General features: G+C 40.5%; 3 protein-coding genes across 3 annotated transcripts in view; 2 read left to right on the top strand and 1 right to left on the bottom strand.

Annotated features, from left to right (window-relative positions):
* The window catches only part of LOC143295414 (uncharacterized), a 32,269-nt gene extending 22,029 nt beyond the window's left edge, over positions 1-10,240 (top strand). Inside the window, exons 11-16 of the mRNA XM_076607101.1 lie at positions 693-783; positions 1,132-3,206; positions 3,898-3,979; positions 4,801-4,863; positions 6,821-7,005; positions 7,734-10,240. Of these exons, the coding sequence (XP_076463216.1) occupies positions 693-783; positions 1,132-3,206; positions 3,898-3,979; positions 4,801-4,863; positions 6,821-7,005; positions 7,734-8,502 (3,265 nt within the window). The 3' untranslated portion in view covers positions 8,503-10,240. The remainder of the gene's footprint in view (positions 1-692; positions 784-1,131; positions 3,207-3,897; positions 3,980-4,800; positions 4,864-6,820; positions 7,006-7,733) is intronic.
* A 961-nt stretch (positions 10,241-11,201) lies between these two features.
* Positions 11,202-21,873, bottom strand: LOC143295415 (uncharacterized). Its single transcript, XM_076607102.1, has 3 exons — positions 21,662-21,873; positions 20,389-20,460; positions 11,202-19,787 (listed from the first exon to the last, which is right to left on the bottom strand). Exons 1-3 carry the CDS (start codon positions 21,722-21,724, stop codon positions 17,706-17,708), a joined length of 2,217 nt encoding a protein of 738 aa, XP_076463217.1. The 5' UTR covers positions 21,725-21,873; the 3' UTR covers positions 11,202-17,705.
* A 443-nt stretch (positions 21,874-22,316) lies between these two features.
* On the top strand, positions 22,317-26,098 carry LOC143295416 (transmembrane protein 69-like). Its single transcript, XM_076607103.1, has 2 exons — positions 22,317-22,409; positions 23,646-26,098. Exons 1-2 carry the CDS (start codon positions 22,376-22,378, stop codon positions 24,491-24,493), a joined length of 882 nt encoding a protein of 293 aa, XP_076463218.1. The 5' UTR covers positions 22,317-22,375; the 3' UTR covers positions 24,494-26,098.
* The last annotated feature ends 294 nt before the right edge of the window (positions 26,099-26,392 follow it).

Raw genomic sequence — 26,392 nt, forward strand, 5'->3', positions numbered from 1 at the left:
CCAGTCAGAAAAACCGTAATATTCCGATGCCAGCAAAGGCAGTACCAACGTTGCCGCGCCCCCTCACTGTGTTTTGTGCATGTGCTTTGGATAAAAAAGATCGATTTCCACCATGAAGCGTGCAGAGTCTCAACCTGACAAGCCTCCTTTGATCAACTGAGTCTGCATGCTCAGATTCATTTTCAACATCACTATCTGTAGCAAAATCATCCCAATTCGAATTCCACCTCACTATCAGAGTAATCATTGTCATACTCTACTTCCGATAAATCATCAAGCATATCAGTTACTTGCTGCGTTGTGTACAGTTGTTTTCTCGCAGGTTTTGTCCCTGATTTCTGTCCTGACGGGCCAGGTTGAGACTCTGCACACTTCTGTTCAAGTGTTTACGCACCGCTCAACCGGTGGCCGGGCATTATGTCATTTTTCTCTGCCACCGGTTAAGCAGTGGTCAGGGCTCAAAGGGTTTAATACCAATTATTTGCAAATTTTGGCTCAGGAGCTCAGGCAGAAGGGTTAAAATTGCTCAGGAACTCAGGGCTCAAAGGGTTAATGTTTTACAGTGGCATGCATATTGATGTCAGGTTGGCATGGATATTGATGTCAGGTTGGTGTGGATATCGATGTCAAGTTGGCATGGATGTTGATGTCAGGTTGGCATGGATATTGATGTCCTGGTGTTTATGTTCCAGACGGGAAGCCAGCAGTAGTGCAGCCAGGCCATCCATCTCTACCACTGAGGACATCATGCCCAGAATGACTCCTGCTCCTCACCAGTCCAAGGTCAGCCTTCTTGTCTGCTGATTTTGGCACTGACAGTGTGGTGGTGTTTTCAATTCAAGAATTGATGACTTAAATTTGTTTGGCCTTATTAGTAACATCTAAGGCTTTTGGTTGTTAAAAAGTATAGCCATAAATGCCATGTGTGTTCAGCTGAACTATATGCATCAGTGATAGATAGATGATGATACATCCATAAAGATTAATAAGGGTTTTTGATTTTTAAAAGATATTGTATATCCATAAATACTGATAGGGGAGTTTTTGTTTTTGAAGTTTTATATGTGTATAATATTTGTTTAAGAAATTTCAAAGAAAGTTGTTGACAGGATGAACACTGTGCATTTGCAGGCCATGACAATCAGACCTATGGTGCCGGAACTTTCCATGATCTGGAATGACAACAACGTCCCATCTCCTCAACTGCAGCCTTTCCCATCCTCCCCCAAGCCACCCGCGTGCCTCAACACTGCCTTCAGCACACCATGCTCAACCCCCATGTTATCTATCTCTGCCCCTGTTTCCAGTGGAAGGAAGACAGTGGGTTTTGTGCCTTCCTCTCAGCACAGCTGTCCTGCCTCTGTGGCGCTGGCAGGGTCTGGGGCCACTCACTATTGTGAGTCCAATGCCGGTCAGCAGCTGGACAGTGAGTGCCTGCCCCGGGCCAGCTTCCCTGCCCGCTATCCACAGCCACGGACTGTGTGTGATCAGAATAACAGTGCAAGGACAGGTGGGCCTGCTGCCGTTAGTTCTTTAGCGTCTCCAGGGTTCTTGGGTACGGTCTACAGCAACTGCATACCTCAGTCATCATCATCAGCAGCAGCAGTGCCACATCAGTACTCCAGTGCTCAGGCAGGGGGTGCTTACAACAACATGGGTGTTGCTATGCACAGTTCTCAGGGTTATGCTTGTACTACTGCAGAGCAGTGTGCTCCTCCTCAACAGCACATGTATGTGCCTCAGCCACAGCCTCAACATCTTCCTCGGCCAAGATTGACGGCACCAGCTGGGATGCATTTCTGTCGACCTGATACACCAAGTCCAGCTGTCAGACCTGCACACTCTTTTCCCCATCCATCTGTCCCTGTTCAGAGACCCCCACATAGCAGTCCATCCCCTCAGTCAACTTTCAGGCAAGGTGGGCCTTTCCATGGAGATGTCCCTGTACCGTCCAGCCATCCTCACACACAGCACCCGGGCCATCCCCCTGCGCACACACACTTTCACACCATGACACAGGGCGCTGCTGTGTTGCAGCCTCCAGTGAGCCACACAAACAACACTCCTGGTTATCAGAACTCTGCTCAGGGAAGCCTAGCCCTGCCACAAGGAACTGAGCCTCACTCCCAAGGAACAGTGACCCCTTCCCAGGGACAGTCCAGACCACCTCCTTCCAGACACACAGAAGGCCCAGGCATGTACGACTGGCAGCAAGATAACCGGTCAGCAAAAGCCTTTCTCGCACAAAATTGGCCAGACTCACAGTCCAGTGTCAACCCTTATGCACAACTTCCACCAGGAAAACCACAGGGAACACAGCCGCTACCTTGTCACCCAGGGCAGTTGCAGTCTGATGGGTACGTCAGTGCTGCTCCTCTGGGTGCTCAGAGCCCTGCGCCATCCACCCAGAATGATTCTCATCAGTCTCACAACACCTCCAGCAGTGCCAAGTCCAGTGACGACAGTGGACTGAGCATCACCCCAGACCACTCCAACCCCTCTCCCAAGCTGTCCCATTCTGCTGGCCCTCAGAGCAAGGCAGGAGCTGATGGAACCCAGGCCTTGAGTCTGGAAAGCGTCAACTGGTCGGGTGTGCCAGGTGAGGTGGTCCAGCTGCTTGTTCAGCAGGATGCTCAGCTCAAACTGCTACAGGCTCAGATTCAGCAGCTGCTCAGTCAACAGCAGCAGCAGCCAGCATCTGCCCCCTCCCCGTCCCCAGGCAGCAATTTTTCCACCCCTACCCCAGTTCCCTCCTCGGTTGGCTCCACCCCGGCGACGTTGAAGAAGGAGACATGTTCCACGGCGGTCAACACCACACTGCTGGAGCCAGCGTCATCACCGTGGGGCAGGCCCCCAGGGGGGCAGGGCACCCAGTGTGCGTCCATCCAGACCAGCCCCCAGAAACCCTTCTCCCCACACCATGCCTTCCCCACCAACACTCACAGACACTCCCCGTCCTCCTCCCATTCCCAGGATGCTCTTCCTCCTTTTCAGCAAATGCTCCCCCAATCATTGTCGGGGGTAGTTGAGAGGCCTGGCAGTGCTCACACCCCTTGCAGGCAGGAGGGGCTGACTGTGGGGGAGACTCCCTCGGAGCTGCGCCATCAGGGGCCGGTGCAGCTGAGCAGCACGGAGCATGAGGAGCGCTCAGACATGGGGGGCAGCCTGCACTCCACAGGGAGCCTGGAACATCCCTCGCCTGTCAGGTAGGGTGATATGTCATCACTGTTTCTTTGTGTGCTTTTTGTTCTACCTCCCTTGGTCTGTGCATCCCTGTCATATCTGTTGACGCCATGGCTGTTTGTTTGATTTGGGATATGCCCTGTTGACATGTGTATACCTGTACGTGCTTGTGTTCTCTCTGATGTGTCTCATTATGAAATTAGACTGAAGGTATGGCAGTGTTTTTCATTTCATATGGTTGAGTTATTTTTAGGGGGCTTTGTGATAGTGTTTTTATTTTACTTTTTATTTTATTTTATTTTGAATCAAAATTGATGTATAGAAACGATTAATTAAGTAGTTTATTGATGTCGAAATTTGAAATGTTAAAACATAATGCTGATTTAGATTATTGTCAGAAAGGTATTCAAAATGAGAAAAGAAGTGGGTCATGTCAGTTGATGATATAAAGAATTTCACTTCTGTTAAATTCAGGGCAGCTGGAGTAATGTCTGAACATTTCACAAACCAGGAAACAGGAAAGGTTGGATTCTAGATTCAGCAGAAGAACTGCAAGAGATTTAGTTCAATGTGGAAAAAAAGATGTACCAGATCGAGAGAGATGGGATTCTAGAATCAGAAGAAAAATTGCAAATGGTTTAATAAATTGAATAAACCTCGAAGAAAGATGAACCATATGCTCACCAAAAATGTCAGAACTGAACTGTGTTGCAGGTCCATGGAACCCCATTTGCAGAATCTGTCCAATTCAACACCAAGTCCAATGAGTGCCAGTATGTGTGTGCGACCTGATGAGGTGAGAGGAACTATTTCATGCATGTTTGATTTGCATAAGTCTTCAAATAATTTTATAACTTTAATGTGTATGTCTTCCTCTCGTCAGAGTTTTGCATGCATGTGCAAGTTGGATGTAGATGATAAATTCACTTTGTTACTGCACTAGATTTAATGCTATATAAATAATGTTAGTTATTATTGTATGGAATTTAGCATAAATTAGTCAGAATCATTGTTTTTCTCATGTCAGGAAAGAAAACAAAAGATCAAATATTTGAATGAAATAGTATGACTGAATGATTTGTCATTATGATTTTGATATGAAATATATGCACAGAATGTCTCCACTGAACTCTAGTTAAGGTTGTTTTGGAAAGTGACAGTTGAGAAATGCCATCAGTGTCTGTTTGTTACATATATTCTGTCTTATCCCTTGGCACTTCTCCCATGTCCCCAGAGCAGCCAGCAAAAATTTTGCTTCAAAATCATGGACGAAGGGAGATAACCTTTAAGAATCAGCTTAATCATGAATGTCCACTTCAACATTGTTCCTAGAAATAGCAGCACTTTTACAGAGAGTCAGAGATGGTAGTAATGGCAGCATGACAGAGTACTGTGAATATTCTAGTATTCTATCTTAGTGGAATTGTTTTGTACTTGTATACCAGTTAGAAAAAAAGGGAAAGTTCACACAGGGACACGGAGAAAGTGTAAAAACTTGTTTTATTGGTGTGTTGTTCCCTCCCCCCACTTCTAATGTGTTCCTGTTTTTCTCTCTAGTTTAATGATCATGGACACAGTCTTTCTAATGCTGCTTTTTTTTCTTTCTTTTTTTTCCAGAGTGAAGAAAATGGTGCACATGAGATCAGTCCAGACTCCAAAGAATACTATGATCAGCTGATTGTGAGTGAAGATGAATGATGCTAATGATCTCAAAAATAAAACATAGTGTTATTCTCTCTAAACTTAGATTTATGGGAGAAAAGCAAATTTTTCTGTGCATTATATGTTGTGTTTATTATGTTTTTTAGGCAAATGTTGCATTGGTAAATGTTTGTCTGCAAGCAAACACGCGGATGCAGAGAGGTTATTAATAAAAAGATATAGAAGTGGTCTATAGGGTCAGTTTTGTGATGGGACATATGCACAGGACATCACATCAAGAGAGGGTGTTAGAATGTGCATTGTCCTTGCCAGAAGTAAACCTAACACATAGAGGGTGTTAGAATGCATTGTCCTTGCCAGAGGTAAACCTAACACATGCATGCATCCTTCCACACACACACACACACTTGTATCTAAAGGTTCTTCCCTCCACACACACACATACACACTTGCATCTAAAGCTGGCTGAAGTTCAGTGTATATGAAAGTTTAGTGTAAATTGAGTAATATTAAGTATACAAGCAAAAATCGATAACCAAATTACTAAACCCGATCTGATTACTGTATTTTTTTGCCTACAAGGCGCTGCAGTGCATAAGGTACGCTGAATTTAAAGAAGAAAGTTATTTTATACTCATGTAAGGTGCACGCAATCGATAAGCCACATCTGCCATAAAGTGAAAGTGCTAACAGTGTATGTTGTTTTCTGAGTAGTGATGTCATCTTCAGAAACTGGATCGTCCGTCTTGTTTATGCCTGCTTGTTGACTCAGCTGTGTTATCCTGTTTTTCTGCTCTGCTATCTGCTGCTTACTTTTTCTTATTCTTTCCACATTAAAAAATTTGACAGCCTTCAGATGAATGTAAAGTGTTGTAAAGCCCAGTTCATTAACTTGTTTAATCAGAATCCAGTCTGCTAGCCCTGTTTTCATTCCCATCTGCCATTTTGCCTTGTGTTCTGCTTTCCAAAAACAATCAGTTCACTCCAATTTCTCAACAACTCAGACACTGCTGTTTTTTTGTGGCCTATGTGTGAACTGCAATCATGTTCAGTTGAAAATTGGTGTATTGTGCGATTTGGTTTCAATTTGATTTGATGGTGAACATGAACCATGTTGAATTGAACAATAGTAAGACTGAGGTATTGCTGTTGAGTGCAATTGTGAGCATTTACTGTGATCAATGATGTTGTCATATATTGAGTTTGTTGTGTCATGTGGCACCATGTGGTGGCCATAATTTACTTTCAGATACAGATAGGGTGCACACAGCCAATAAAACACAGGGATCAGATTTTAGTAAAAGGTATTGCCTTGTAGACTAAAAATTATGATAAAAAGAAAAAACTCTTTTGGGATGAACCACAAATTTTCTTGGGTATGCATTCTGAGAATCCTTGTTAGGAACCAACTTGATTTAAATAGGAAAGGGGTGTGGTTGAAACAGGATGGTGTGGGTAGGGAGGAAAGAGACAGATGAGGGGAGGGGGCGTGGAGTGATTTCGGAGCATTATATTGTGAATAAGGAAACAAAAACTGACAAATGTCTGTCTGCAAACAGAACAGTACTGACTGTAATTGAACTTGGTTTTTTCTTTCATTGTCTCTACTGTGAAAGCAAGAAAAAATTTCTTGTGAAAATATTCAGATATGGTAAAATTATTTCTGACAATTTCTTCTTTTTTGTTGAATCACAGCGCATTTTTACCCTAATCCTGTTTTCATTTTGTTTTGTTGAAAATCATCCATTGTTTCAAATTTCTAGCTGTGAAGACATTGTCATATACTTGAAAGATGTACTTATATCAGGACTGGATTTTGTATAAGATTTTCTTGTCCTATTTATGAGTGTGTTGTTTGGTGACTTGTTTCAATTAAAAATACATTTTTACAGAGACCTGAAGTTTAATAGCACCACTTTGCTGTGATTCTGAAGTGACTGCTGCATTCATCCATGGCTTCATTTTTTCTCTGCAGAACAACATCCGTCTGTTCCTCAACAGTCACAGTCAGAATGCAGACAACACAGACAACACTGAAGGTAACAAGACCAACACAGACACCACTGCAGACAACAGTGACGACGCCACACCTGCTGCAGGCCTGAAGTTGTTTGACTCCACAATGGGAGCATCGTTGTCTCCTCAGTCAGCTTGTCCAAAGTGAGTCTGTTCATTTATTTTGTGTGTGTTAGGAAAATATTTTTCTATCTTTTGCCGACAGTTTCAGGGAAAAATATTTTTTGGATAATTTTACTTATCTTCTTCAGTCCCCCATTTCATCAATTCCTCCCTACCCAGCACCTTTCTTTATGATGCAGAAATTTTTTCTTTTCTTTTCCATTTTTAAAATTTTTTATAACCATTTGACAAACCAGTTAACTGTTAGAACAAAAAAATTATCTCCCCCCCCTCCCCCTTCTTTGTGGGGGAATAGTTTTTCAGCTTTGGTTTTGGGTGAAGCCAGTAAGAAAAATGAAAATATGTCTGGGTGTGGTCTTAGTAGTGGTGATGGCCTAAGCAGCACCAGCACCACACTGATAATTTAGGTTTTTTGGTGATGCCAGTATGAAATAATGATTGTCTGGGTGTTTGTGCAGTGGGGAGGTGTCAGGAGCGGCAACAGCATGCTGATAACTTTGGTTTCCATGGAACCAAACAGAAATATGAAATATGTCTGGGTGTGTCTTTGCAGTGGGGATGGTGTCAGCAGCTCCAACACCAAGTTAATAACTTAAGTTTTCAGTGGAGCCAGAAAGAACCATGAAATATGTCTGGGTGTATCTTTTGCAGCAGAAATGGTGTTAGCAGCAGCAATGGCACGCTGATAGCTTTGGTTTTCTGTGAAGCCAGACAGAAACATGAAATATGCCTGGGCATGTGTTTTGCAGTGGAGATGGTGTCAGCAGCAGCAACACAACGCTGATCCCCCACATCAACGCCATCTCCCTGATGCTGGGCTCGGACACAGACAGCTCCCTGGAGATCAACGCCATGGCCATGAAGTACCTGCGGGATGAGCAGCTGACCCAGGTGGCACGCCATCACCAGATGCCTGGGCGCGGAGGCTCGAACCACCTCCTCCTGCGGCAGGCCCTGGCTGCCTCCCTGGACACCACAGGCACCTCTGACATCTCACGTCTTGGCATGTCGGCCAGCAACATGAGCATGGCCACCAAGAAGTACCTGGAGAAACACGGCTTGCTGGGAGGGGGCAGTGGGGAGAGCCTTCTAGACTCGAATCACACCATCCGCTTGCAGACTGACTTCAGTCTGGCCATAATGTCTGAGGTCCACAGTGACCCCAGCATGCCCGCCTCGCCGCAGAAATCAGCCTTTCCTCAGCACGCTAACACACAGAGTCCCGTGAAACGCGAGGTGCTCAAGCCTCCATTCAAGCCTTCACCAGCTATTGCTGAAGAAAGGGGCAATGTGCACTCAGAAAATGAGAGAAAACGGCTGAGAGATCTTGGGGCATCACCTGTGTTACGCCCTGCTCACCGATACCACAGAGACTTGTCTCCTGAAGACACTCCCATATTTCCTGAGCGATACCATGGCCCCCAGCAGCAAGATTTGATCAGTGACTGTTCTTTGGCCACGGAGGATGATCGAATTCTAGACATTGAGAAATTGAAACAGATGCCAAAACTTTTATAGTTGTAGTCTGCCGCCACTGTAATGCAGAACACTAGTATGTAATACCTCATTATCAGTAAGTTATGTACTGTAGCACAGTTGCCATACTGCTTGCAAACAGAAATTGATCATAATGGAACATTACCCATTTTAATACTCTGTAAATAGACTTTAGCTAGACTTGAAATATTTCTTGAAGTGTATGGTGTGCATGTGTACTTTCAAGTGTCAGAATATTCAGAAGTGCATCCATGGCATAGGTGATAGTTTGCATTTATCATATTTTTCCCTACCGGGTTTCTCCTCACAAAAATGATATGGACTTTGGCTTAAGCATTTCTGCAGTGATGCTCAAATGACATACATATGTTGCATGCAAGTTTTGCTTGACTATCAAATTTAGCTTGCAAGTTGCAAATGAGAATTGCAGGACACAGGTCAGATGTGAGAATGAAGTCTGGTTAGACCCTAACATCCAAAAACAGATTTGACACCGAACTGATAAAAAGTTACAACTCTTTCCTTGTGCAAACAGTAATGTTTTGTCTTAAGTTTTCATGGTTGTATTTCATATTTCATTGTGTCTCACTGCTGCTTAAAGTGCATGAACATCTTTTCACACTGAATCAATCGATTGATAGAATCTTACGAAAGCAGAATATAAGCTGAAATACTTCCCAAGCAAAAGGTGCCTAAAGGGGACAAAAGTAGCAGCTTATAAAAGATAACCTTGTGTAGAAATTCACTCCCATCCAGGTTTTTGTTTTTCCTCCGCTACTCCATGACGTTCTTCCTGAGTTCCCCGTACCCAGCCACAGCTAGTTATTTTGTCCCAGTTCTACAGCCACCATTACTCACAAGTCTCTGGTAGTTGTGAGGTCTCATGTTTCGGATCAGACATTGAACTGAGAGGTCCAGTTTGCAGCATTCACTTAGCATGTAAAAGAACACGGCAACAAAAGGGTTGTCCCCGACAAAGTTCTCAAAAAATCAAATAAACTTCCAGATGGAAAAACGAAACATTATAAAATTATATATATATATATGGGTGGTGGAACACTGTGACGATGTACTCTCCCTGGGGAAAGCACCCCAAATTTCACAGAAATATGTTGTGATAAAAAGTAACAGAGAAACAACAAGGTCCTATATTTGTTGCTAAGTCACTGGTGCTGTAGTGTAAGTGGTCTCATACAGCGAACGCATGGTGGTATTGCTTGGTTACAGTGGTGGGCTGAGTGAGCAAATTCCTACTATACCTCCCTGAAGTGAAGGTAGCCACAGCATACCAATTTTGGAATGATGAATAACAGATGTTCACATCAAGCATCTAAAATTTCTTCCATGTCTGAAAATGGATGTATCCAGCTATTTATAGCTGGATTTGAATTTTACAATGTGCATGATTTGTTGGTAGATTTTTTTTTTTTTTTTTTTTTTTTTTTTAAAGAAGAAAAAGCCATACTGTTTGTTGTTTTGATCAGTAGAACTGCTTGTTAACTGGTTGCAAATTATCAGAATGTGTGTTCGTTGGTATCAAAGATTATGATTTCTATCGGGGGTAGATTTTCAGATGTGTTATTGTTTGTGGGCATTGTAATTAAATTGATTCAGTTTGTTGTCTATGACAGAACATGATGCTAACTGTGATATAATGGGCCTTCAGTAACATTCACTAGATCTGAAATCTTTAATCTGATGAAAAGTTATCATGTACAGATTATTTATTTGATATTAAATTAATGCATTTTGAAACATTCTTTTTTGTTTGGATTTTTTTTGTAACCTAGTGGTGGTGAGTGTGATGCAAGTGCTTTTTTTTCTTCTTAATAGCGTTCTGTTTTTCAACATAAACATAACACTTAACAGTGCTGTTGACAGTTGTTGAACTGGCTTGTTTGTGAAAGGTAATTTTTCAGCTTATATAACATATTTCCACAGATATGACCAAACATAATTCCACATTTTTTGCGGAGCAGATTGAAATTTTCCATACGAACCACAAAGCCAATCTTAATTGAAAGAGTGTCTGCTATACTGCTCATAAAAGAGATCAGTGGATATCCCTGCAGCAATCTTCAATTTTCATCACTGTTTGTTTTTTCAATCTCAAACTACTTTTTAATCTATCATTAAATCTTTGTTGAATGGTAAGTGGTCAAGTGTTTATTAAAATTCCAAGATGTATGCATACCCTTATGGGCATCATTTTTCCAGGACAAAAACTTTTTTTTACCTGCAATAAAACAAAACACAGAAATCCTGCAAGATCGATCTTAAGTTCTTGGTATCTTATCGATAGAATGCTAAGACCTGTTCAATCCAGGTCAATTAATTATCATAATTCATAGTACAAACTACAATCATCATTTGATAATTTTCTGATGAGCTAATGTCAAAGGATGATAACTTTGTAAATGTTCATATAGAGTCTTGAAAGTTATGATGATAGCCTACACCTTTTTACAAGACCAATCATAAATACTTTAGAAATATCCAATGCAGACACATGAAATCATTCTTGATTCACTAAGTTCAAATAAGGTGCAACCCAAATGCTGCATTCCATTTTAATCTACTGTATTTCAATATTCAATTCACCTGCTTTCAGCTTTTTAAATAATTCTGTCAATTAAAAATTGAATTGCTGCATTTTTTGTCAGGAGAGAAAAGCAGCAGCTTTGAAACAAAACATAAAAAAACCCACACCATTATGTTGCTGTTCGACTTTTATTAACAATGTATATTGAACACACTGCATCATTCATCAGTCACCATTAACAAATGCATCACTTTGTGATACCCGACATGCTTGCTTACGAATGGAATAATTTAGCTTGTATAATATTTATTCATTCATTCACCAAACAAAAGAACATACTCCATCCCCCAAGGTAATAAAAATATTAAAAATAAAATGCACACAGAAGAGTACAGAGACATGTTTCCCAGGGCAGGAAAAAAAAATTCTAGGAAGACTACTCGCATTCAAAATGGTATGAAATAAAATAAAGCAAACCAAATGACCAAGTTCGTTCATTCCAACAAAAGAACCACAAACAATTAAATGTACAATCACAAAGAAATGAGGAAAAAAGAAAGGCATCCTGGCTGTAAACATGGGCATCCTTTCCAGTGACTGCAAAGTTTGATGGCTACAAGCGCAAGATGGAAGTAAAAAATTGTCAAACAGGAAAAAAGACTTTTATTTTGGTAAATGCAAAGAATCAACCATACAAATACATGAATCTACAATGAAGTGAATACTGATGTAAAAAGCTACCATGTAAATTTTGGATCAGTGTTTGCAGACTGTATATTTTCAGTTTTGATGTATATGTGTCTACATTCACATTATGACATTAATGCAGACACTGTAAAGTTATGTAATGCCAATAATTAATGCAGTAACATTGTAAAGTTAAATATTGCAACCTTTTGCTCCATTTTTGCTGGAATTGAAGTATATTTGGCAGAATGTATCTATGATTAGGTTGCTGAAAAAATGTCAACATTCACACAAAAATGAAAGCATTGTTTTATCCCACAAGAGAATGCCATCTGATTTTTAGAATTGTACGTATTTGATTCAAGTAAGCTTATGATTTATAGACAATATTTTGATTAGATTATCATCAAAGAGTAAAACTTTCAAAATTCTGCAAATACGTAAAAAGTTTGCATGAAGAGCCTCTTTCTAGCAACCACATAATACTTGAGTGACTTGAAATTAGAAGCATTCCCATCCAATTTTCTCAGTCTCTTGAATGTATTTTTGACAATTAGTGAATTAAAAATTTTTTCTCAAAATTGAATGTATGCTGCACAATCCTATATTTAAGTTGTTTGGGTTTTAAAGATTTCTTTTTTTAAATTAAAAAAAAATTGTGTGTCTGATTGCACATTTTTGGCTTCTGTAAACATTTTTTTTAATATCAAAAGTACACATAAGATAGACAAGCATGCAAACACACACAAGCATGTATACATTCAAACAAACATGAACATGACCATGCACATATAACTCAAGTTAGCACATACTTACAGGTACAGTCTTCCTCTAGTTAATGTAAAGATATAGAATTGAAGAAAACAGATTCTGAGATTGAACAGGTGGGAAGCACATGAAGTTGACCAAAAGGCATATCATTTTGAACTAAGCACATGAAGTCTTGACCAAACGGATATAATCTTCAACGAAGGTCAAAATGATTATCAATTTATTGTAACAGATTTGCATTCTGACAGGTATACTGAACGCACAAAAGTTTTTAAAAAAGTTGCCCAGCGAGTTTGTTGTACCAGTAGCAGTAGTGATTATCAATGGCTGTTACCATCTCAACAGTCTATAACCAGCTCAAATCAAATCAAAGTTGAAGTTTGCAGAGAAACAGCTGCACCATGTTACAACACCTTGACCCACAGAAGTCTAATACAGGACTGCAGATGTTCCTAACTTAGGGAAGTTAGTGAAAGGGTTCTAAAGAAAAATTCACAACACGCAACACAATCTATTCTCTTAGTGGCATTGAACCAAAATTAATCTAAAAATGGCAGATATCTTTCAATTTTTGTATAGATATGTAATAACAGCATTGGTTGGAGTCTGATTTATTGATTTAATATTGAGATCGTGTTGTCACTGGTCCAACTGTAGGTAAAAACACTGACACTGTATTTACCTTTATTAACTCCCATAGTTTCTGGTTTGTCCGTATCTTGGCAGGATTACATAAACTGGTATTGGCAATAGGCTGTGGACAAAATATTCCTGAAATTCTAGTGGAACAGGACCAGTTGATAAAAGTATGATGGTAATGCAGACTGGTAATTGGTACACATCCGGACCCATGGTTTCTTTCATCCGGCGTTTTCTTTTCTTTTTTTTCTTGTATTTTTTAATGGTTCTTCACTAAAGGAAGCCAGGACAATGAAACATGGTGGATCTTCGTGAAAATTGAAACAATGTGAAATAAATACAAAATGCTGCCATTTTTTCCCATCTTTGACAGTTTGTGCCATGGTGATGAGATCTGTAAGTAATGAGAGCTATTCCACTGTATTGGTGACAACTGAGTACTGAAGTCAACCAATTACTTTTAGAACAAAAAAGACATTTTTTCTCCAGATTCAATGAGATGTCAAAGTGTGCAAATGGACTAAAACACTACACTACGTAAGTAGTCTGTATCAGCTCTAACTGATGAATGCAAGCCTCATTCTGTAAATATAGACTACACCCACTATCCTTGGTAACAGTCTGTATTCTTTTGTAGACATCACTACCCTGCTGAAAATTTGCCCCAAAATATCATTAAAAAAAGAAAAAAAAAGCTACAACTGTGGTTGGTGTTAACTGGCCCATTCTAATTCCTGAACAGTTTACTGAAGACTCCAGTATAAGTTATCAAATAACTGCCTTGTTATCTTGCTCCAGCAAGCATACATTTGGCTGGCATAATCAACTGGGTGAAAAGAAGCTATGCCAAAACAGGGACTGCCACAGATGAACATGGGTGTTGCTGTGTATGGGGAAGCTAGGAATGAACAGCATGGGAGTAATACCACTGAAAACAATGCAACTGATGGGGCAGCAAAAAAGAAAAAAAAAAAAAAAAAAAAAGCACAAATAAAATACTGGACAGCTCTGGCCAGATCAGTTTGGCATTTCATCAACAACTTAGCATCCAAACAACTAACTGTTATATAATGTCAGTGTTACAGTTATGTTGCACAAATGTATCAGACTGGTGTTACACCTTTTCCTGTCTTTTCCACAACTTTACCTGTCATTACTTTATATAAATCAAAAGCATCTATCATATGCTTAACGATTCCCAATGAAACCTATTCCTGTCCTCTTCATGACTTAGCTGCTCAGATATTTCAAGACAAAAGTACAACTCTAACAGAAACGGACTTTGAAGTTTGAGGCTTTAATATGATAAAGAGAAAATCATGAATCGAATGGCCAATACCCTCACAGACAGCCATAAATAATCATTCTTGCATGTTATAGCTTATAAACACATCAGTGGTGTAGTGAACTGTTAACTGTCATTCTGTGTGGTCTGTACAGAATGTTTTTCTTCATCAAATCGCAGACAAGAAATGGAATGCAGAAAGTATTTCCAAAGAAAATGATTTTTTTGTCTGGTCAAGTTTACTATGGATGGACACACACACGTACACTGAGAATGAAAAGTCAATTACATACTCACTTTGTTCACTCACACGAGGAAAAAAATAAAAATGAAAATAAACAAAATCGGTCTACTAAATCCACCCCAATCACAATAACAAGCAAGCACAATGAAGAACAAAAGAGAAGGCTTCAAATGCCACATAAAACACCGACTAAATCCACCCCCAAAACGCAATACATCAATCAATAAATTTCTTATAATTCAGAAAGAGAACAATTAGAGAGTGGGGTGGGGGAGTCTGGTTGTCCCCAAACAGTCTTCTTCACAAATGGCACATATTTTTAATGTCAAAACGTCATGATCTTTGACCTCCAATTTCAGTCCATAACTTTAAACTAGGTTCATGTTCACATCATAGCCACCAAAAGAGTTTGAAGACAAGTGATGGCTGCATTTCTGTTTGACCCAGACAATCAGACAGGTGGGAATTTTAAAACCCTGCTGTACCAAAACTGAAGAAAGAAGGAAGCAAAATGTATGCTCTGCTGTTCCTGCAATTTTTTTTGTGCGTGCTCTTTGACTTGCCGTCAAATTATATGACGCATGGCTGGACAGACGTACATTACTGTAACTGCGGCAAGTTGATAAAGTTTCCTTTCTCATCAGCTGCTGTGACAAAGTGGTTGGCGTTACAGACTTCCGGCTGGGAAGACGCGGGTTTGATTCCCAGTGGAGGTGGGTATATTTGGCCCACAGCCAGCTCCTACCCAGAGTTGAGTGTTCTGTGGGCTTAAAAAGTTAAATGGGAAGACTGGGACTACATAGCTGAGTATCATCCACTTCACGGATGTGTCTTTGAATGCATTACTCAAATTTCCTGACCAACATTGCAAGTGTATCTTACTATCTATCTCTCTGGCCTGGTTAATGCCAGGATATATATCTTATGACAGGAAATGTAGAAAACAGCTGTCACATTGTCCTAAACCTAAAATGGACCTCCACAGCAGTCTCCTCCTCCACCTTCATAATCTATATATATGTGAAAAGATTGTCCCACATTCTGAGGCCTTCCATGCCCTGCTATCATGGTGACATCAATTTCGATTCTGCTCTACTTCCGTGCTTGGAGTGAGTCCTGTCAAAGTCTTCGGAATCTGCAGATTCAAGGGGGACTCTTCATTGGAGGGATGTGGTGATGGTCTTCTCTTAGGGGGAGACACTAAGACTGGCTCTGCAACTAAGCTATTACTGTCACCTGTAGGGGGTTTGGTAGGTCGTGTCCAATGTACAATAAATCAGAAAAGGCACTAGTGAACACCATCAAGACTCAGCAACAATGCAGTGTCTCCTCTGGTGTGTAGCCTCCTGGCAACCTATCTTTAATGGTTCCCCATTGACTGCCGACGAACCTGGGTGTGGTTGTGTATGGGGGATTGGAAATGAGCAATGTGGGAGTTATGTCACTGAAATGGTGAAAATAACAGGACAGAAAAAAAAGGAGGGGAGGGGGGGTGGGGGGGGAGAAAAAAAAGAGAGAAAAGTTCCCTTTCTTTGCCACTGACTGAGAGTTCTGAGAAAAATAGCAGCAGTAACAGAAAATGTCAACTCACCATGGATTAACACACAAGGACAACACAATCAGGTCATCAGTGCCCGGCTTATTATAGGTAAATAATTATTTGTAAAAATTTACGCTCTTTCATATTACTGTCAATCAATGGAACAGAGATCTTTGTTTCCCTAAATCACAGTTTACTGGTAGACATGCAAACCTTTAATTTTATTATATTTTTTTCATCATGCTTTGTTACATTTACAGATTGTGCGTGCATGTCCTCATACCTTTAGGCTTATCATTAACATAAATCAAGTACATTCACTTTTGGTCTGTAGCAAATTACTGTCCAACTTCAAGACTGAAGAAAAAAGGTAATACTAACTAAGAGTAAGCATAAAACAGTGAGTAGCATTGTAACATATCCATGTTCTGTGGATTTTAACAACATAAATTAGACAAACAAAAACAAACTAGGAGTGGGTTGGGGAGACAGAGTTGTTTAAATATGCAACATTTTCACTGCCTCTAAGTCTAACCATGTGCAGCCGTCTTTTTTCCTTCTTTTTTTTTTCCATTCTTACTCGTCTTGAAACAATTAATCATAATGTTATTTTTATTCAGTATAATTAACTATCAACTAACATTTCCAACTGGCAATAGATGCTCATGTACATGCAAACACACACACAAGTAAACAAAACACACACTCTTTCAGTCTTTGATAAACTGTTTCCAAAAGTGAAGATATCTCCAAAAGAATTTGACAATGCACAACCATGTGACAGTCCAGTTGATGTTCTTTTTCTCCTTTTATCATTTATCATGCGCAAAGCATTCTTTAAAACACACACACACACACATAAAAAAAAGTCTGTTCCCTGACTAAGTAGAGTAAATGCATCATTTTGCGTATTTCTAATATATTCCTTAGTTGTTCGTTGTTTGCTTTGTTTTGTTGGTGGTGGAATTTTCATCGAATTCCTTCAACTTCCAACTAATCCAAATTCCAAGACATTAAGCGTTACCACAGTCCTGCTCAAATGCATAAAAAAAAGACTATATAAATCAGAATACATTTTCTTGACAGTTACACCCAGTCCATCTGCACATGTCCAGTGCTAATGTAATCCATCACAGAAAAGCAACAATGATCACATCCACTCCCAGCAGTGTTCTTATTTTAAAATGAAATTTTCCGTCCTGTTTAACATTTTCACCCTCAACAAGATTTTCAAAGGAAAGGTTTTGTAAAGGAGCCCATCAAGAGGGAGGCAGAAAACAAAGAGAGAGAGAGAGAGAGAGAGAGAGAGAGAGAGAGAAAATTTGAAAAAGAAGAATGGTATAAAGGAATGAATTTGAGCAGCAACACTTCAGATTTATGTTAATGGGCAAATACCTCAGTTATTTTTACTTTAAGCATCTTCCTACCCCCATGGTCTGACAAGCAGCTGTGTCCAGAAAACACACACACACACACTTCAGGCACTTCAAATAGCCACACTATCAGCATCACTGACTCAATTATCTAAATCAACATAGGGCAGAATATGCAGCTGATTACCCTCATACGAAGACACAGTGACACACTGTTGCCAAGTAGTCCAGTCTCCATTGATGTCATACATTCCATTCATGTCAGGCCGACGATCGTTGTGCAAACTATCGACATGTTCTCTTGTCTCAGGATTACCCTCACCTGCCACAGGACTTCCATCCCCTGTCACAGGATAGTTGCTTTGCCCCGTCACAGGATTCCTCGCTGGCAACTTGTAAGTGTTAACAGAATCCCAATCAATATTATAATCCACCGGTGGCAACTGGGCATAGATTTCTTCCAAAGAGAGAGCAGATGATAAGGCTGGTTGAACATCTCTGTTCTCTTCTTTTGGTGCACATCCCAACGGGCTGTGGTGATTGGTTGAGGAATTGCCATCGAAGCTGTCCTTGGAGCATGAATTTGTAGACGCCCCAAGCTCAATGTTAGGTGAGGCTGCTGCAACACGACATGACTTACTGATTTTGCAAACATCCACAGACAATGAAGGCTCTGATGTTTCCAAGAAGCGTTCAACTAACTCATTCTTACTAATCATCTCATCTGTCAACCGGACAGACACACTATCATCTGCAGTGTTCCATTTACCACGCCGAGCCCGAGCTTTCACACCAGCTGGCAGCACCAACTTTGGCTCTTCTTTGTCTTTCTCTATTTGATTTGTGCGTAATTTGGATATGATACTGTTGCCTACATTAGCACTGCTGTTCTTTCTTTGCAGATCTTGAATAAGCTGCTCTGTTGTTTTGACTTTTCTTGTGGGTTTCCCCTCAGCTAGCCGAGTCTGAGGCAGATGATGAAAGGTGGACTCCTTGTCAAATAACACATCTGACTGTGGAGGAATGGCACCGTTATCACACAAGAGTGGTGACAAAGCACCATTGTCAACAGCTGGGACAGAACTACACAAACCAATACCACTCCCTTGACTTTTCTTTCCAGCTTTCCTATGTCCATTTACAACCTGTTCTGATTTTTGTCTGCTTGATGAAAGACTTGGGCTATCTACTCTTGCTTTTTTCCTTGTTTCTGTGGGTGAAGGAGAATTTGTGCACACTCGTTTACGACTAGAAATGTTTGCTTTTGACAATTCTCCAGAGAAACTGTTTGGTTTGGGCAATGTCTTGTCTGTGGAATGGCTGAAGCGTGACTGGCTGGTTTTGGAGGAACCAGAAGACTCTCCATCAGAACCTGGTCTGCCATTATCTGTTTCTCTCAGCACTCTGTCCTGACTGTTCACACTGTGCAGTGATGATGGACTCACTCTTTTGCCTCCCACATCACAATTATCACGAACTCCAGAGCCCTTTCCCTTCAACCTGAATTTTGAAGATGTCCTCAATGAATTTTGTGTGCTTGATTCATGATTTGTTAGTGGTGTTGTGGGTGACTGAATGGGAGAAGGCTTCATCAGAGGGCGTGACTTTTCCCGTACTTTCCTCAGTGCTGGAGATGCTCCATGGCTGCTTCCTGCAGTTGTTGGTGTTTGCATCATTCTGGGCGAAGCAGTCGATGTTTGCAACAAGCTAGGAGAAATAGTCGATGTCTGCATCATCATTCTGGGTGAGACATGAGGAGGCACTACTGGCGATGGCACTTGACTAGAAACCTTTGGAGAAACCACATCACCTGAAGATGACCACTTTTTACCTAGAGGAACTTTATGACAGCCAACTGAAGCAGGAGACACCAGTTTCTGTGGTTCTAGAGAGAGGGGGCTAGGAGGTATTGAAGTTCCTCTCCTACCAACTATGGCACCAGATTTGCTGCTGTTTATGGCTGGGGACACACTCGGTTGAGTGCTTTGAGTTGGGGCTTTGGGCATGCCTTTTTGCAAGGGTGGGCAAGGAACTCTGGGACTGGCATGGAAAGCCTTAGGAGATGGTGACACAACAGGGCTGATGCCAAGCTTGCCTGCCATTTGTGTAGGGGTGCCATTGGTCAGACACTGCCAGCTCCGTAAAAGCTGTTTGAGTCGTTTGGCGAGAGATTGGTTTTTAACCTTCCTGCGCAGATCATTTGCCATTTTACCAATCCTCGTCTCCTGCAATCAGATTAGAAATAGATGTAATTTTCACTTAAAACAAATCTTCAGATGTAGTTATTATCAAAAACAAAAAATCTGATATTCATTTAATTTAATGTTATAGAAATCTACCCGTTCAACATGGCCTACAGATTTGACTACGCAGTTATCTGTCTCTTCTCCAACACCCTCACCCCTTGAAGGGGACTTACTTTGAATCATTCTCAAACATTCTAAAACTAAAGAAGAACATAAAAAAGATAACACAATTTCACACAACATTCGCCTGATTTTCTTTTTGAAGAGTGATAATTAAAACAGAAGTGTAAATCCTAATGGATGCTGGCTCTGTCAATAATACAGAAGAAAAAAAGCCACCAATATTTTGGATCTATTTTTATTTTAAATTGTTATTTTTGTCTTCAAAGTGACTGATTGAATAACATAGAAAAAAAGCAAGTAAAAAAGCAGATTGTAAATGCATAATCAATGTATGATAACCAGGTTCCAAGAAGATACATATCTAGCATTACATTTATACATATGGCTTACCGTAAAATAATTTTTCCCTTGTCTTCATTTTTTGACTGGGTCATAAGATAATAAAGCTGTAACTTACCTCCAACACAGTTCTTGTGAAGGGATAACTCTCCATGTCGGCGAGTACCTCCACCACCATTGGTTCATCAACCTGCAAATACAGTTCCAGTTTCAAAGTAGTGCCACAGAATACCAACTACTTTATTAGTTAATTACTTATCTTGCAAATTAACTATTAAAGAAATAAAGGAAAAGAAAGGCTGATACCTAATCATGTGAACATAAAACCCAGCTTGCTGGTCAGAACTAGAATAGCTGATGATAGCAAGATGGTGGCACTGAATGATGTATGGCTATGAATGTTACTTAGGTGATGTAATTTGTCACTTCAGCATTAGCAGACATTTTAAACCTTGGCTTTAGTTCAAGACACTTTAATCATTCTTTTCTTTCAATTAACTACCAATACAAAGTTCATTAATTTTATTGCCAGTAATGAATGTTGAACTCATACATACATGTCACTTTTGTCAGGAAGAGAACTCAAGTGACAAATGGCACACAACCCAAGCAATATCCAGATTTCTTCCTCTGTGTTCTTTCCATTCAGTTTCATTCCAAACAGATGTGATGAAGGCATGTGACAGACTGGAGGTGAAGAAATGTACTTATGTAGAGTATATGTTACAATGTTATTTACTTAACAACCAATTTACAAGTTTTTCGGTCTTTTAATGTTATACAGAACTTTATAAATGGAAAAATACACGGGAAGAAATGTGGATATTGCCCACAACCCATAAGTAACAACAACGTTCATTTTCGGATTTTTTCTACATATTATTGATGAACCTGATAAAGGCAACCACAATGAACATAAATTAAAATAATGACCATTTGACAAGGAAACACACAAACATAAAAAGTCTATAAAAATCCAACAATATCAAAAGCACAAAACATGAAAGGGGCACATGTCTAACTGATGAAAAAACAACGACAAAAGAACAGAAACAGACTGCTGATCAGTGGTCTATCAATACCTGAAACACGTGCAGTGTAAAGTTTGTAACAGTACGCATGGAGGTTGGCTTGATTATAAAAATCCTACGGCCAATCTCTCAAACAGCAACAAAATCAAAACCGATTGAATAAAGATTAGTACTCTTTTCTCTTCGCATACGTAAGCTTGTGAAGGAGGAGGGGATCACCTCAAGATACAGATCGGTCAACAACTTCTTCCACCCACGAGCCATCGGACGGAAGGCCATGGCATGCGACACAACAGTGAAGCGAACATAAATAAAACAGCGCTAAGTATTTAAAAACAGACAATCTGTCCTATTTCTCACCTCATTTTTATCGTCAAGTTGTGTCAAAAGTTTTTCCTTGATTTGAGCTGGAGTGGGAAGCATTAGGAAGGCTTGTAGCGCCCAATTTTGAATGTTTTTTCTCGGAGAACCTCCGACAAAGCCCTAACACGATGGCGGATCCCGGCCATACATTGTGCGCAACCTCTCGGTCCACGCACTGACATCTGGGAAGTCTCCTCAGCGGCATGACGTCAAGTGCCGAAGGAGAGGAAGCTCGCTTCTCACTCACAGCCCCTGCCACCCAGTATGCTGATCAACCAGTGTGTGAAGGAAACACGCATTTTCATTGGTTAGAGTTTGGTCAGATAAAATATGATTGGTCCACACTGACCTTCCTCTTTTAAAGGTCATCTTATTTGGAGACAGGGGAAAGCACTCTGTTACCAAGTTGGTGTTGGCTGGTGAAAGAGCATTCTTTTTTCAGTGAGGTATGTCTTTAAAAAAATTTTATTTCAGCATTACTTCTTGTTAAAAAAAAAAAATTTTAAAAAAAAAGCATGCAAGAAAAACAAAACACCCGGTTGTTTTTTTTTATGCATGTGTTTTTTCTTATTATTGTTTCGCATCGCAAGGTCATGATTAGTAACCGAGTCGGTGTAGGGTGGGAGGAGTGAACCTTTGTGGAACAGGAAGGGACGGGAGTTGGGTCGTGTCCCTACTCCACCCACCACCACCCCTCCAACGAAACGGTCCATGCTTCGGTTTCATTCGCAGCTAGTGATTTTGGGTTCATTTGCTTTTGTTCTCGTTTTTGTTCCAGTTTGGGGTGATTTTTTAATTCTCGTGGGGTGATTTAAACAGCTTTAGTCATTGCAGCGGAACAAGCACATATCTATTGAGCCATCAATAGAACAACTTGACCTGAAAAGCTAAAGCCAAGCGCCGAACGCAGTGACGCCTGCTTGAGCTACTGAAACTGAAACTGAGCTTTACAAAAGACAGGGAACAATATTATTAGGACAGAGGGAACTGATTTTTATGAACCCTTCAAAAATCGACAGTGATACGCCCCACCATACACGTGCAAGCACACGCAAAGCTTGTATGTGTGTACATGACAAAAAGCACATCATAATGGTTACGTTCCGAGATGCATGTGATATTGAGGGTGTACATTTTCAATTTGTTTATGAGTGTGTGTGATTATGTTGCCTCTAGTGTGTGGAAACATGTGTCTGACACACAGCATATTCACTAATAGTTCATTTTTCTCATTGCTGTCTTCCAATATGCTTTCATTTTTCACAGAGCTGACTAACCATATGTTTTATTCCCACAACTTTTTTTTTTCTTCAAATCAGTAATGTCATATACAATGTTGGACTGAATTTGATTTTATCAGTATCACAGAACATCAGATACATGGCAGGTTTCAATATCAACAGTTGATGGAAAGCCATGTTATGAATGAATAGCATAAGGTAAATGAATCGTTTGAACACCACAGTCCTATTGATATTTATATCAAGACACACAGTTATCATTCTGGATTAAACACTTGTCTTTCTGAATTTTCTTTCTCTTTTCTGTTATTGTTTTCTTCTGGCACATTAAAATGTTTCTGTTTTTATTTCAGTCATTATTATGCATGGTTATTGGATATCAACACAAATATCTCTCTTCCATGTTTAATGCTATTTGTTTTTTTTCCTTTGAACTAGAAATTTCATTTGTTTGACCATTCACTCTCTCCACTCATGTACTTGTGCATTTATAATTTTATTCTTTTCCATTGAATCAGAGGCTTCACTTGCTTGCTGATTGAAATGATTCTCTCTCTCCACTCATATGTCTGTCCACTCATAGACTTGTACATATTTTATTAATTTCCTTTGAATCAGACTTCACTTGCTTGCTGACTGAAGTGTTTCACTCTCTCCACTCTTCATGTAACAACACACTGAGGACTAAATTTGCCACCTTTGTTGTCTTCCAGTAATTTTGTTCTGTCTTTTGTTGTCAGAGGCAGAGACTCGTCAAGACAGAAGAATGAACATGAACACCTTGTCAGGGGGGCATTTGCTGAACCGTTCACCTGTCAGGACTCAGTTCATGAGATGTCTGATTCTGAAGCCACAGCATCTCAACAGGACATCACAGTTCCAGATAGCACACAGCAAATGTTTGTCCAGATCTTCCAGAAGATTGTGTCTTTTGATTAATGTACAACCGCTGCGATCAGCAACCAGCCTGACATGCAATTTGAGCAGAACAGGGTTGTTTCGGCAAGCACCACTCTCCACAAGCAAAGTGCTTTGGCAGGATCAGCAAAGAAGCATCACAGCAGACACTAAAACTACAGCTGTCACAGTCTGGGAAGATCTGAAGCAGATCAGATTTTCCCCAGTTCCTGCTCTGGTGTTGGGGTTCTCTGGGTTGATCCCATTCATAGCTGCCCCTGCCTACATGATCTTCAGTCAAGCTTTTTACAGCCAAATGGTTTTTGCACAGACTGCCTATGGAGCCTGTATTCTTTCATTTCTTGGAGGTGTCCGCTGGGGGTTTGTCATCCCAGAGGAGAGCCCATGTCCTGGAGACTGGTTCCACTTTGGTTACAGTGTCACTCCCTCACTAGTGGCATGGACAGCGCTTCTGCTTCCACAGCCTGTCTCCATTCTCCTTGTGATGGGTGGGATCGCTGGGTCTGCCTACTTTGACACTGCTTTCAAAGGTTATCCCTCTTGGTTTAAAGGTCTACGCTTTACTCTTAGCTTTGGTGCTATCCTTTCACTGTGGACTGCATTTCTCTGCCAGTACATGTTTGGTGCACCTTCAGACAAAGAAGCGCTTAAAGAGGATGAAAAGAAATGAAGCTTTATTTATATTTTGCTGTCAGCTTCACCTTTGCCCACCCATGGACACTGTGGCCATTAGTCTCATGGATCCATCAGTTCTTGTCTGATTTCCCCTCCTTTTTATCTAGCTGATGTGTGACACAAACACATAAGTTTTTAACATTTTGGTATTGTTTTACTTTATTGTTATTTTACATATATATTGTGCTTTGGATACTACTGCATTATTGATACCATTGTTACATTAATACCATCCAGGTTGATATTCATTTTGGAAGTTTTTTCCTGATGTGGTTATGGAAGGATAAAACCATAATATGCTGTTTGTCAGATTTCCTTTCAGTAGCTTCTGCATCTGCCTGTGATGTATCAATAGCCTCTATAATGTTTAGGTATTGTTTTCCTTCTGTTTAATGTTTGAAAATTTGTGCCATGTGATAGTAAAGCCCTTAATCATGTGTAATTGTTGTTTTATCTCAACATTGAGGAGTTTCTGTCACACAATTTGTAAACTAAGCCTGTATGTCTATCTCTCTCTCTTTCTCTTCCCCACTTGGTGATACATTGGTGTGTGTGTGTGTGTGTGTGTGTGTGATACTGATAATGATAATACATAAAGCACCTTTCCATGTAAAATATGCTTATTTGCTCTGTGCAATGTAAACATTGACATTTAAAACATGCATTTAAGCACTAAAATGAAAAACTCACATCATTTGACCCATTGCAATCAGCCAATCAAACTCTCAAGCACAAATTCATGTGCATTTGCACATACGCGCTCGCGCGCGTGCACACAAACACACACACACACACAGAGTTTGTTATCAGGGAGACCAGCAAGAAGAGAATTGGAATAGTCTAATCTGGATAGTATGAAAGAAGCAGGAAGTTCATCCTCCTCCTCCTCCATCATCATCAATATAAACAAAACAGTCTCAAAGTCTGTGGCCTTTCATGCCCTGCTCTCATGGTGACCTCAGTTTCGATACCCCTCCACTTCCATGCTTGGGGTGAGTCCTGTCAGTGTCTTCATTGTTGGCAGATTCATGGGGGGCTGTTGTTCTAGGGACGTGGGAGGGACACTCACTCAGTCTGGCTCCACGTCTAAGCCATTATTGTTGTTAGTAGGGCGCTTAGTAGGTGGTGTCCAAAGTACGTTAAATCAGAACAGGCACCACTGAACACCACCAAAGTGACTCAGCAGCAGTGCAGGGTCTCCTCTGGTGTGTGGCCTCCTGGTGACCTAACATTGATGGTTCCCTGCAGACTGCCAACGCTGGAACTGTGACAGATGAACCCTGGTGTGGCCGTGTATGGAGGAATCTAAATGAGTGGTGTGGGAGTAATTCCACTGAAACGGTGCAGATGATGGGGCAGCAAAAAAAAAAAAAGAAAAAAAAAAGAAAAAAAGAAAGAAACAGGAAGTTTGTTGGCAGCAGCAGTGGAAAGGAAAGTAAGAGCGAAATTTGCCAAACCTATGTGGCGGACAGAACAGAGTGCGGCACAAGTGTTTGACATGTGCATCCATTGACAGTGTTTTATCTATGTAAAATAAATGCCAAGGATTCTCACAGACTGGGAGAAAGGTATTAGGCAGCCAGAGATGGACATAAAGGTAGAGGTGACCTGATTTATCTTTGCTTTGGTGCCAGTGACAATTACCGGTAGTTCAGTTTAACCTCTTTCATCTTTAAAGTGTTCTCACACATCCACTCAACCACTTCCTCAGTGCAATTTTTCAAACTACAGACAAGAGTTGGAAAATGGGGGAACAGTAGAGTTGTGGAGTAGGGAATCATCTGCAATGAAATGATATGAGTGACCTGACCAATAAATGACAGTGATGAGAGGCTGTATGTACACAGTAAATAAAACTGGACCCAGGATATTGGGGTGAATACTGCTCAGCGAA

This window comes from Babylonia areolata, chromosome 20 (genome assembly GCF_041734735.1).
Source record: "Babylonia areolata isolate BAREFJ2019XMU chromosome 20, ASM4173473v1, whole genome shotgun sequence".
Taxonomy (NCBI): Eukaryota; Metazoa; Mollusca; class Gastropoda; order Neogastropoda; family Buccinidae; genus Babylonia; species Babylonia areolata.

Coding starts and splice junctions, on each gene's coding strand:
- LOC143295416 (XM_076607103.1), top strand. CDS start 22,376: ATGCTTCGGTTTCATTCGCAGCTAGTGATTTTGG. Junction 22,410..23,645: donor TTCGCAGCTAGTGATTTTGG/GTTCATTTGCTT, acceptor TTTTGTTGTCAG/AGGCAGAGACTCGTCAAGAC.
- LOC143295415 (XM_076607102.1), bottom strand. CDS start 21,724: ATGCTTCCCACTCCAGCTCAAATCAAGGAAAAACTTTTGACACAACTT. Junction 20,461..21,661: donor AACTTGACGATAAAAATGAG/GTGAGAAATAGG, acceptor CTGTATTTGCAG/GTTGATGAACCAATGGTGGT. Junction 19,788..20,388: donor TCACAAGAACTGTGTTGGAG/GTAAGTTACAGC, acceptor ATCTGATTGCAG/GAGACGAGGATTGGTAAAAT.